This window comes from Cygnus atratus, chromosome 1 (assembly GCF_013377495.2).
Source record: "Cygnus atratus isolate AKBS03 ecotype Queensland, Australia chromosome 1, CAtr_DNAZoo_HiC_assembly, whole genome shotgun sequence".
Lineage (NCBI taxonomy): Eukaryota > Metazoa > Chordata > Aves > Anseriformes > Anatidae > Cygnus > Cygnus atratus.
The window spans coordinates 113,965,010-113,977,182 of record NC_066362.1 but is presented as its reverse complement, the minus strand read 5'-3'; the positions used below and the strand labels follow the sequence as shown (position 1 = coordinate 113,977,182).

At 34.9% G+C, this 12,173-nt stretch overlaps 2 protein-coding genes across 3 annotated transcripts in view; one reads left to right on the top strand and one right to left on the bottom strand.

Annotated features, from left to right (window-relative positions):
• The window catches only part of GET1 (guided entry of tail-anchored proteins factor 1), a 93,304-nt gene that overhangs the window by 54,949 nt on the left and 26,182 nt on the right, over positions 1-12,173 (bottom strand). The gene's annotated exons all lie outside the window — the stretch shown is intronic.
• Positions 1-12,173, top strand: part of BRWD1 (bromodomain and WD repeat domain containing 1) — a 59,424-nt gene that overhangs the window by 37,961 nt on the left and 9,290 nt on the right. The window contains exons 30-40 of one of the 2 annotated variants that reach the window (XM_035545992.2): positions 1,082-1,237; positions 1,522-1,642; positions 3,268-3,393; positions 3,793-3,871; positions 5,110-5,154; positions 5,741-5,884; positions 7,254-7,406; positions 7,702-7,871; positions 9,042-9,277; positions 10,257-10,448; positions 10,906-11,877. In XM_035545992.2, coding sequence (XP_035401885.1) covers positions 1,082-1,237; positions 1,522-1,642; positions 3,268-3,393; positions 3,793-3,871; positions 5,110-5,154; positions 5,741-5,884; positions 7,254-7,406; positions 7,702-7,871; positions 9,042-9,277; positions 10,257-10,448; positions 10,906-11,877 — 2,394 coding nt within the window. Of the gene's footprint in view, positions 1-1,081; positions 1,238-1,521; positions 1,643-3,267; positions 3,394-3,792; positions 3,872-5,109; positions 5,155-5,740; positions 5,885-7,253; positions 7,407-7,701; positions 7,872-9,038; positions 9,278-10,256; positions 10,449-10,905; positions 11,878-12,173 lie in introns of both variants that reach the window. The other variant, XM_035545991.2, reaches the window with a different exon arrangement.

The following is a 12,173-nucleotide window of genomic DNA, read 5'->3' as shown; positions in this document are numbered from 1 at the left end:
TACATGTTCAGCCAAAGGAAAAAACAGTCCTTTTCATAAATTTAGAAGATCCCCGGTAAACTTGTTTAGATCTTTTTGTTTTGGTTTGGTCTCTACAACAGTTGGAGCGGAAATGTTTTAGAATTTGTAACCTATTTGTGGATTGCAGTCTTCATAATGCTAGCAAGTACCCTATCATCTTTCTTGCTTTCATTTTAATGGACAGACCCTCAGATGCTAATAGAAGCTCCTACTGTTAGTTTCTAGCTGTAAGCCTATATGCTTTAGACTGCTGAATTTAATCTGCTATTCCAGTTGCCCTAATCAGTACAAAGATGTACTGAAGGACTTACCTACTGTGTCTGATCAGGAGCCTTCATGATCTTGTTCCTTTTCAAGTGCTCAAACGAAATGAGGAACTTGGCTTTTCAAAAATAAAGTACAGAAACTGAGACTGAAGATGTACTAGAAACAGTCTGTGGAATTGAGGGGAAAGATACCCAGAGGTAAAACCTTATCTACTCAGTCATTCTGCATTAGCTGGGTTGCATTAATCTTTGGAAGCGTGACTTTCTGTGGAACCATCCATCACAGCTTTACGTGTGTACTAGTAATTTTTGCTTTGAAATTCAATTGATCTGCCATATTCAAAGCACACATTTTTTAAAAATGCCCTAAAGGTCACAGTAATTCTGGGAAGGACATCACACAGTGTATTGTCTATCTTGCACGTGTTTAATGGTTGAGGGCACAAATGGACTCATTAAACTAAGTTATGATACTGTGAAGTCTGAGGCATGCATTTTAAAACAAAAGTGTGTGATTAACTCAGAGGTGAAGTCTTCTTTTCAGGCTAGTAATTAAATCAAAAGAGTAAAAAGTCTTCAGGAAATTCAGAACTGCACAAAAGGAGAATAAGGGATATCGTTGTTGTATTTTCTTTGTGTATTTCCTTTTCCCCATGGTATTAGTGTCAAACTTCACTTAAGACAAGATATTTTTTCTTGGTTATGCTTGTTAAATACTCACACAATATTTAACAATTTGTCTTGTTTCATGTTCTCCCTGCTCACACTTTTTCCTATTTGCTGTCACTCTTCAGTTGACCAGCCCGAAGAATTAGGAGCTAGTGTTTCCGTGACTTTTGAAGAAATGGAGAAGCTACTATACAAACCCCAAGAAGGGGAGTGGGGGATGCGGTCTCGTGACGAAGCTTGTGAACGGATTATCAGCGGTATTGATCAGCTTCTGACTCTCGGTAAGCATGTCCTCTAAGCTTTAGGGAGTTTTCTCCTTGCATTAAATTTATAAACAGGTCTCCAGAATATACATGGCATCCTTTAAAAATGTCCTATAATAAAGTACTGTAAATGTTTACACACTTTTATGTGCAATTCTCTCACTGGCTCTGTGCTCAGATTTGTTTTTGTACATCATTGGTTTTATCAAGAATAATTATGCATAGCAATTGAATGTCTGACTCAATTTTCGTATGCATACAAGCTTCAAAATAGTTCAGTTAATCTTATTGTTTCTTAACAGACATTTCAGCAGCTTTTGCTGGTCCAGTTGACCTGTGTACATATCCCAAGTACTGTACAGTGATCGCTTACCCAACAGACCTGAACACTATTCGAACAAGACTGGCTAACCGATTTTACAGGTAAGTACTAGCAGCAGAAACAAGAGAGAATATGGTCTTAGGTTTGTACCTTATGAGAAGATCTAAACTTTTCTTTTTCCTTTAATAAACATTTTTGAAAACCAGCAGTCCAGTACCTGAATTCAGCATTACTAGTACTCTGTAGCAACATTAATATACATTTTATTAAGTTTCTTAGTTCTCAAGGAAATTGATTTCAGCCTATATTGATACTGTTTTCAGAGTTACTATGAACATTGACATTTTCTTTGTGAAATTTGCTATTTGAAATGAGTAAATACTTCAATGATTGTCTTATTATTTTTTTCCAATTTCATTCAGGTTTTGAGGTGCTGTACTTAGTTTGAGCTTGAAGAGGGTTCATCTCTTAGACACTTAGTACTTGCAGAAACAAGTCTAAACACAGAGGTGAAATGTTAAATATTACCACCAACACTTTAAATGATAAAAACACCACAAAGAAAGGGGGAAAAAGCTTCAGTGTGGAGTTGATAAAGTTCTGATTTGTTGGATGTGCAGCTTATCAATTTTGATAATAGAAATTAAAGGGTGTTCCTTATCTGGACTTGTGTTCAGAGTGTCTGTAAATAAAATGAAAATATATTTATGGTTGTTTTCCTCCTCAGCGAGCCTGAAATAATGGCTTGGGAAATGGTTTGAAATTTTTTAGGTGAAGAGCTGCAAACCTGGGGTATTATGGCTTCAAAATTACAAGGAATTGGAAACTGAAATGATAGAAAAGCTATGCAGTTGTGCTAGCTCACTTCCATAGTGTTAGCTTGTAGCAGTTTCTACACGTCTGTCTTACAGAGGACAACTACTTCATTACTGATCAGTTGGTCTCAAAGAAAAGTATTTGAGGGGAGACAGAAAAGATCATCATAGGTGTATATAAAAATGTATTTAGGTCAGGCCTTTTCTCACTGCTTTTTTAATTGCTTGTGTCTTGTGTTTATTTGTTCTTAAGAATTATTAGTGTACTACACAACTTGTGTTCCATTTGAGAGGACAATTCCACAGGCAACTGCTGTTAGATGTTTCCAGAACAAATGTTGTAAATTAAAGTAGTGGTTAAATACTACTTCTGTTTTTCTTCCCATTTTGAATAGGGTCAAATATAAGCTTTATAAAAATGCATGGATTTTTAAAGACCCAAGGAATTCCTCACTAGTTAAATTATTTCAGTGGTATCTCATAATTCAGTGGTATCAAAAGCCAGTGCTTTACTGGGCTAGTTGTATTAACAGAATTTTAGGAATGAAATCAAAGACGGTTAGAATTTTGCAACCTTTCTGAAGATGAATTATCAGTGATTAGTTGGAAAATGAGTTAACAAAGGTGTCTATTGTTGATTTCACTACCTTGAATTGTGTGTGCTTGTGTATATGTGAATACACTTCAGTTTTCCATGTGAATGAGAAGTTTGAGTCTAGTGTAATAAAACTTCAATTAAAACAAAGGACATTGAACTAGGATATATATATATATATATATATATATATATATATATATATATATATACACATACATATATATATATATATAATAGACATATAATTACTAAGAGAATAACTTTACAGTTTTTCAGCTTAGTTTAAAGGTGCATTTTTATTTTTAATTTTAAGGAGAATCTCTGCATTGGTTTGGGAAGTAAGATACATTGAAAGCAATGCCAGGACCTTCAATGAACCTGGGAGTGCTATTGCTAGAGCTGCAAAAAAGATCACTACGCAGCTCTTAAAATTTATCAAGTGAGTGGCTTTTTAATCTAAATAGTGCTTGAATGTTTGTGATCTTAAATTGTGGGGGAGCACGAACATTTTAAGATCCCTTTGAAAATCCTGCTTCCTTTGATTTCCTACTCTTCTTCCATGCAGTGCAGGACAGTTGTATAATTCTTCTTGAGTATTATTTTAACTGGGAAAATACTGAAATGTTCCGCAAAGAGACATTTTGACTTTTTCTCATAGTAGCATTCACTGGTATTTATAGTACAAAGATTACTATAATCACCTTGTGAGTTTATATTTCAGTTAAATCTTTGTTACTGTCTTTAAGTTTATATGTAGCTTTTGGTCATGTCTGGATTTAATCTAGGAAGTGATAGGTATGTTTTTGCTATTCCAGTAACAGATCTAATTGCATTACAGTGATCAAGACTGTACAAACATTTTTGAACTATGTAGCACAACAGATGATGAACAAGATTGTCTTGATGACGATGATCTGGTAAGCTTTTCTTGTGAATAACTGCAATAATGCATTAGCAGCGTTAAGAAAATAACGCCCATCTTCAAGTATTTATAGTAAAATTGTTCTTTTTTTAGTAAAGATCCTTGCATGTACTTAGCTACTTATGTAGCTAATACAAACATTTAATATACTAGGAATGTGAGAAGTGATATGGGGAGATGCTTTAATGAAAACATTTGAGTTGTCAATACTTGTTCAGAAGTACAACAAACATGCATTTTCTACTGTGACTATTTGCCATCAAATAGAACAATACTTCGATGTTTTGTGAGTGATACATTTCTGAAGCATATTAATATGCAGTAATGTAACATTTCAAGAGTGTATGAATATATCTTTCATTATAATTTTAATTATATGCACCCTTGGTTATTGCTAAGGGTAAAATTGGCATGCAGTGGTAAATGCTAAAAGTTGGCAAGTTATGATTACTGCAGTGGTGCGTTGCAGTAACAAACACTGCAGTTTCTTTGTATACCCAGCTATGATCATGCATCAGTTTTGCATGCCTCATTGAGAATATAATGAAGTCTATTTATCTTAAATCTGAGAGAGGTAGCATTCACTGCATAACAGTGCATGTTGTCTACAATATCTTACATTTATTAACAATGTACCCCAAACTACCTAATCTGAATGTCTTTTACACATTTTGATTTCTAATTCAGCAGCAAGACTTCTGAAAATCACAAAGTGGCAGCATTCTCTTTCAGAGTAATATTTAGGGAAGAAATTACATTGAGCGGTCGCCCTACTTCAGCATTATCTTATTACTTTCATATTGTAATGTTCTTTTATCAGAAGTAAATCGATCACAAAGATTTCTTTTTCCTAAACTCAGGACAAGCAAAATTCAAAGAGTTCTTTGACTTCTATTATACGTTAATTGAATTACTGATGGTCTTTAGTCATTGAGATTCGAAGCTAGTGGATGTCTTCTCAATTCTTATCGAAAAGAGAACTTGCAACTTCTTATGGTGGTTTTTCCTTTGTATTAAGGTCAAGAGTTGGAGTGAAGAGTCTTCAGTGATGGGACATCTTTAGGATCTTACTTTCCTAGTTTTTCAATCATTGTGCTGTAGTTTTTGATACGCTCATGTTCTGTTTCATTGAGAGAAATTAGAATGAAAGTCTGTTTTAACTGTGGTGTAAAATTCAATGGTGCTTTGAGCAAACATTGCCTATTGTTTCATAAATAATTTTATTTTATGCAGGATGATGAAAAATGTCGTCCGAGAACGTCATATAGGAGGAGAAGAGTGAGTTGGCTAATCTTTACCATATATACCCAGTTCAGGTCTGGAGGGATTGGTTAGCAGACTGTTGAAATTCTGTGGGAGTGATACTTTGTTTTTTAATAGTCATAGATAGAACAGGTTTTTTTGATGATAAAAAGGAATTATACACTTTGCCTAAATAGTTCATTGTTATTTTAATGCTTCTGTACTTACAAATTTGATACCAATACTGTTCAGTTTAACAGGTTTCAATTATATGTATGATATTGAAGTAAAAGCATTATTCAGCTGAGATGTGAGGAAAAAGTATTTTGCGCGATAGATATTATTCAGATCTCTTAAGAATAATTTGGAAGAAATCAGGAGGTATCTTTTTGTGTGCTTTATTTAGTATTTAAAAACAAATTGAAAAAAGTTGTGTGATTTGTTAGTGTTATTAATAAACATCAGTAAAAAAGTCTTCTAGTAGTAGAGTTGCAAAGTTTTGTTACAAAACAGTATTTTTGGAAGCACATTTTTCTAATACGAAAATAATTCCAGAAAGACTATTAGGTTTAGTTTTTCAGGCTGGGTTTCAGTAATGTTTTTTGACTTTTCTTTTTTCAAGGGACGGGGGAAAAAAGGAAAAGGCATTAAAAATGGCTATGATGAAAACTGTTGGAAAAAGCAGTGTATGGAACTCGTGAACTTAATTTTCCAGTGTGAAGATTCTGAACCTTTTAGGCAGCCGGTTGATTTGGATCAATATCCTGTAAGTTGTTCTTATAATTATTTATATCTTACAAGGTTAATTTGTTTCTTTCTTTTAGCGTTTGGTATCATAATAAGATCTCCAAATTTCTCTTGGAGCTATTTGTTCTCTTTAGGGTTTCAGTTCCCAACCATTGATGCTTGACTGCATCAAGGTAAGATCCATCAAAGTGTTCAGACAGCACAAAACAATTGTAGAGCAGCAGTATAATGTCTACAAATGTCCTGATACATTACATGAGTTCTTTGTTTTGCCTTTAATTATTAACTCTGACGATAAAATTAAAAAAAAAAATGGACTGCAGTCAAATGTGAACTTATTTGTAGTCCCATGACTTTCTAGTTTTCCTGTTTTCACTGCTGCCGTTATTATTTTTTCTGCTCTTCAGCTCACTGTATGTTTTTAGGAATCTGTCCCCACTTTGAAGCTTCACATTTAGATAGAATGTAGGCATTGGTTCATATATACCTCTGAAGTATGGATTCTGTCCAATCTGGTTTGCATATTCTTTTAAATTCTGTTTAAAATGCATCTCAGAACATCTTTGTGCTCTACTGGCTCCTCTTCCATATCAATAAAATATTTTGTTGCTGAAGGCCTTCTGCAGCCTCATGGTGTACTTTCTTCAGCAATTTATCTGATACCAGAATTTCATTTCTCTCTTCCATAAAATTTGCTATTCTTTGCTACAGTAGTGGTTTCAAGCCCTTTATTGGGCATTTAGACCAAAAGAAAAAGAAACTTAAGGGGGGGAAAAAAACTTTTTAACAAGCATAAGCATGCGGCTGTTTTCCTGTGGCTTCACATCTTGAGTTTGGGTTTCACATCAGGTTTTAAGAACGTGTTGGGGGTTCTCTAAAACTCATTTACAGGGGAGAAGGGGTTATATAACAGTGTTATAGTGCTTTCTTAATTATTATAGTTTTTTTAAAGCCAGATCAGTTTCTCATTGTAAAATGAATCAATGAAGTGAGTAAATTAAGACTGCAGTGAATCTTCTTTCCCTTTTTGATTACCAATAAAAAGGTCAACCTGCATGGTATTGTTAGTCGGTAGATATTGAGGTAAATCAGGAGAAACAAAACAGCAAAACTGCATGTACAAGCACATGACGTTGTATTAAACCGTGATCTTTAATAAATTCTGAAGGTGACACTGAAAATAAGCGAGGTCTTATAGGGGGTAACGTAGTGGAGACTTTAAGTCAAGTAGTTTCTGCAACAGCTTAGCTCTCTGCTGTGGTAGGTGTCTGTTGTGTCTTGAGCGCTGATGGTTAAGATAATCTGAGCTCCTCTTAAATTCTAGAAGTAAAATTCAGAAGTGTTTTTCCTCTAACTTCTTGAACTATTTCTTTTCATGTTTTATCTAGGATTACAGACATATTATAGACACTCCAATGGACTTTGGTACAGTGAAAGAAACTCTGGAAGCTGGAAATTATGACACTCCAATGGAACTGTGCAAAGATATAAGACTAATATTTAGTAATGCCAAGTCTTATACTCCAAACAAAAAGTCAAAGGTAGCTGTTAATATTGTTTTTTTTTAATGTTTTTTTGTAATGCAATTAGGTATTATTTTGGAATTAGCTTCCTTATCGATATTTTGAATAAAGTTTCTGGTTGATTAGATACAGGTGAGAAGTGCAATAAATTATATTAAACATTAGTTTGTGCATGGCATGTCTTGTTTATCTAGTGCTACAGTCCATCATGTGCCAGACTTTTTCTATCTTTTTTCTGTACATTTTTACATTTTAGAAATGCTAGTCTTGCATGAAAATTTTGGTTGTTAATGTAAGCCACTTTCTTGCCTAGATTTACAGTATGACCTTGAGATTGTCAGCGTTATTTGAAGAGAAAATAAGAAGAATTGTTTCAGATTTCAAAAATGGTCAAAAACAGAATGAAAAACTAAGAAGAAACCAGAGGTATACTAGAAGATTTCAGAATCAAAGCTCGACGCAGCAACCTACCAAAATGCTCAGGTAACAAAATTATGAAGATGTGGAGGCTTATCACAGCTGACTAATATTCATATTCACTGACATATAAGAAGAAAACAATTGTTTTATTAAGTGGTTAGCTAATTTCGGTGAGAATTTTTAGAATTCTTTTTCAGTAGGACAGACATGCTTTGCTTAAAAAGTTCTGTTGTAATGTAAAACTGCCCATGGAACAGTGGAAGGACTTAAAAATAGAATAGGCTTTGTTTTGTTTGCTTTGTTTTAAATACTTCAGTGAGGAAAATCAGTGTTTAATCTGACTAATAATTAGCAAAACTTGCTGCATGTATTGCAGTTATTTTACTATGAGCAGAAGAAAGGTAGTCTTGTGGATTTTAACTTACTGTGGCATTCTGTTGGTAATTTAGTATGCATCTCCTCTTTTGAAGGAAAACACACACTTGACACCACTGTTGGTTGACATGATTAACTCTTATTGTTAATTTGCATATGGGGTGAAGTGAGATAAAATACAAAAACTAAACATGCTAAATTGTTGGAACTGAGCGTATACTTTTCTGCTGCTGTCCAGATTTTTTGTCTGATAGTGAAGGGATAGGAATAATCCCATCTAGATCACTATTATTTTACTTTAGTCAAATATGTCAGGATTACATATAGCATGCATTTAAAGGAAGGATCAAATCAGTGAGTTCCTCTCCAAATGTGCATTTTATTTTAGACCGTAGACTTTGTTGAAAAATGTGCTACCTTCATGTCTTTAGAACTCAGTTTATCATGGAATAATGTTAATTTGTGCTTTGAGGCTTATGTGCAATTAACAAGAGACTGAATTCAGCAGAAGTTGAGGCTGTTGTTGCAATATCTTGGTAAACAATAAGAGGACATAGACCTAAAAGGTATTCAGTGTTACCTTTTTTTGGTTTTCATTAGAGATAGAAAGTCTCTCCTTGTGGAACTTTGCTAGGACTGTAGACTGTTATTTTAATGAAAGTAGTTAATGCTTATCCTTGTCAAAATTGTCCCATACCATGTTAGCTCACAAACCTAACTACCATTCCATAAATGTAAAATCATATGGTATATGGTTAATTAAGCTTTCAGAGAACGTTGTTTTTGAAATACTTAATTGCCGATATTTTTTCATAGTTTACAACCCATGCTGCTTTTACTTCTTTCCCCTTTCAGCAGAAATGTGAAGCAGAAACCATTAAAGTCTCAGGCAAAAATTGAATCTGAGCAGGAAGATGTTTTTAGTCAACCTACCTCAAGCAGAGCAGCCTGTGTTGCAAGCCATAAAACAAATGCTAGTAATTACAACCATAGTTCCTCTGGTGAATCCTCTGATTCTGTATGCCTGGCATCTTTTGAAAGGAATGGAAAAGCTAGATCTACAACACTAACAAACTGTTCTGCACTGTCATCAGGTAAGAAATGTTTGAAAAATCTGTTTCGGATGAGGATTTTCATCTGTCTTATCTGTGAGTTATCTACTAATGTTTGTTTATATATGTTTGTGGATATTATAAAAAGTTCTGTGTACTAAAGAATGCTCTGCTTTAACATTCTTTAACATAGAATGCAATTAGCTTAATGTTGTTAATGATAAAGCCTGCTCCGAAGCAGAAATTTATTACTAGCATAATTTACATGGAGGCAGAGCTGTCTTGGTTATATATCCATTTTGCAGTCAAGTGTACTTTTCTACAGCTTTGTGTGGGAATTCACAGCAAAGCTGAATTGAGTAAGACTAATGATAAGCATAAACTGACATACAAACTGCACGATTACTTGATGTTCTTAACTCTTACCAAATACAGTAATAGAATTTCTTCAAGTGGATCTTCTAGGAAAATTGTTGTGGGGAATGGATGCCTCTTATCTGAGAGGAAAATGTGTTGTATTTGATATAAAATACAGGTTATGCACCCATGCATGTCACAAAAATTAAAATCCAAAATTAGCAAATGGCAAAAGTTCCCGGAGTCATAAAATGTTTCCTGTCTTTTTTTTCTCCCCCTACACTTTACCTTGGCAAAACTTCATCTCCTTTCAAAGAACAAGGATGCAAGCCCTGGTAAAAGAAGGGATTTATCAGATTCAGGATTTTTTAACATGCTCTTCTCTTAAATCTGCTATTTGGGAGCAGCTCTGCTATTTTACTTGAAACTTAAATGCAGCTCAAAGAAACTTATCACCAGAAATCTCATAAATGTGGAGTGGTATATTTTGTAGAACTATCAATTTCATATGTGCAAGACATTACGGTATGATATCCAGTGTACTGTAAGATAATATTGTGAGGAAACATGAAGATTTCCTGGATGAGCAAAATGTAGCCCTTAACTGCAAGCTAACTGCATGGTTAGAATTCTGATTGACAATTATTTATTTTTTTTTAAACAGAAAGTGAAATAGAAGGTTCTTTAGCTTCTTCATCTACATCCTCTTCATCTTCATCCTCTACAAGTAGCTCGGAAGAGAGCAAAGAAAGCTCTGTTGCTCTTGTGTCACCTCCACTACACAACGGTGTATGTAGGAGAAAGAACATCAACTGTAGGATAACTAGGAATCGAGCTGCTCAAAGAAAACAAACAGGTATGATTTAAGCAGTCTTCTTCCAAATGGCCAGTAATCCAGGCATGTATGTATAAAACTAAATGTAAACAGTATTTTTTTAATTGTTGTATATATGGTATTGTTTGATTAGTAGTAGTTCTGTTGCTCTCAAAATACTACTTTCTGAACTTTTCAGAAGATCCTTTTCAGTACTTAGGGTAGGAGGGCAGAAGCCAAGAGCCTGCTGAGAGGATATGTCTTGCAACTTTTTATATCTTAAAGTAAAAGCAGTAGTTCATAAAGCAGTTCTAGTTTTCACAGAGCTAGAATGAATCCAAAATTTGACATTTTTTTTCTTGCCAGAGAACAAAAACATGTAACTACTACTAGGGGTGTATTGCATTTGTCATGTCTGTAGGTTGAATCTGTTCCAGATTTGACAAGGCTTAATAAGCTTCTACTCTTTTAAGATTTTAATCCCTTCTCTACTTTACAGGAACACTTCTGCAGGAGAATGGGAATACAAGAAAAACTGTCAGGAAAAGGTTATATGGAAGTGATTCTGAAAATACTTCAGTGGTGACATCTGAGTCTCTGAGTAATAGTACTGGTAGACACAGAAAAATTCCACGCAGAAGTGCTACTGTGGCTGCTAATAAGTTAAGGCTAATGAGTGATGTGGAAGAAGAGGTTTCAAGCTCAGAAAGTATTGGTATTGGGTGCAAAAACAGGAAACTGCCTCACCGAAATGCCTCAGCTGCAGCCAGGCGAATGTTGCTGGAGGGGTCTGAGGATGACGTAGGTGTGAAGTCTGAAAGTGAAAAAGAAAATGAAGAGCAGCTTACCAAGAGGAAAAATCTTTCTCTCCCTGGTTCATCTGCTCCACGAAGAAAATTTGTTAGTGAATCTGAAAATGGAAGTTCGGATTCTGAGATAGACATGCAGGTGAAACAGAAAACCTGGCAAAGCAATGGCCACAGACAGTTACGTGGGACACTCCATTCTGCATCTCCCAAAGTGAGAAGTCCCACGCAAGACTCTTCGGAAGATGATTCCAAAAGCCATAATTCAGAGGGTGGGAGCAGTCAAAAAGCTGATGAGTCAACGTCTGCACATAAGCTTGCAGTGAGCAACTCTGAGGATGAAGTGTATTCTGAATCAGATAGGTGGAATGACAAAAAAATGACTAGTCTGCAGATTGTTGCTCCCTTAAAGAAAGCAAAAGTCTTGAGTGATTTAGAGGACACGGCAGAATCTGAAGCAGAAGGCAGAGAGAATGGGAGAAGTTTTGTTTCAGAGACTTTGGTGCCGTCTAGAATTGCAGGGAATTCAAAATCTGGACCTGGTACCAGTTACAACTCTTCTGATACAGAATCTGAAACAAATTCTAATAACAGTAATTATTGTGACACTTCTACAAAAACAAGAAAGAGGAGAAGGAAAGGAAAAACAAAAATCTTCAGAAAAGGTAAAATTACTAAAGCTAATGCATCTGATTCTAATGGTGACTAGGAGAAAACAAAATAGGATTAAAATGGGTAATGACTGGGGGGATTTGAACTGTACAGTGTAATAGCGTTTCTTGCTGTTCTAAAATCTGAACTAGATATCGGGGAGGGTGAATTATAAGGTATGGTGATGCTGACAGGAGAACTGGGGAGTTACCAAACAGCACTGAGAGAAAAGTATTACAGTTCTATGGTGACAGTTTTTTGGTATTTAGAATTCATGAGGGGTTCTGGCAGTTCTCGAGCAATACAGGGA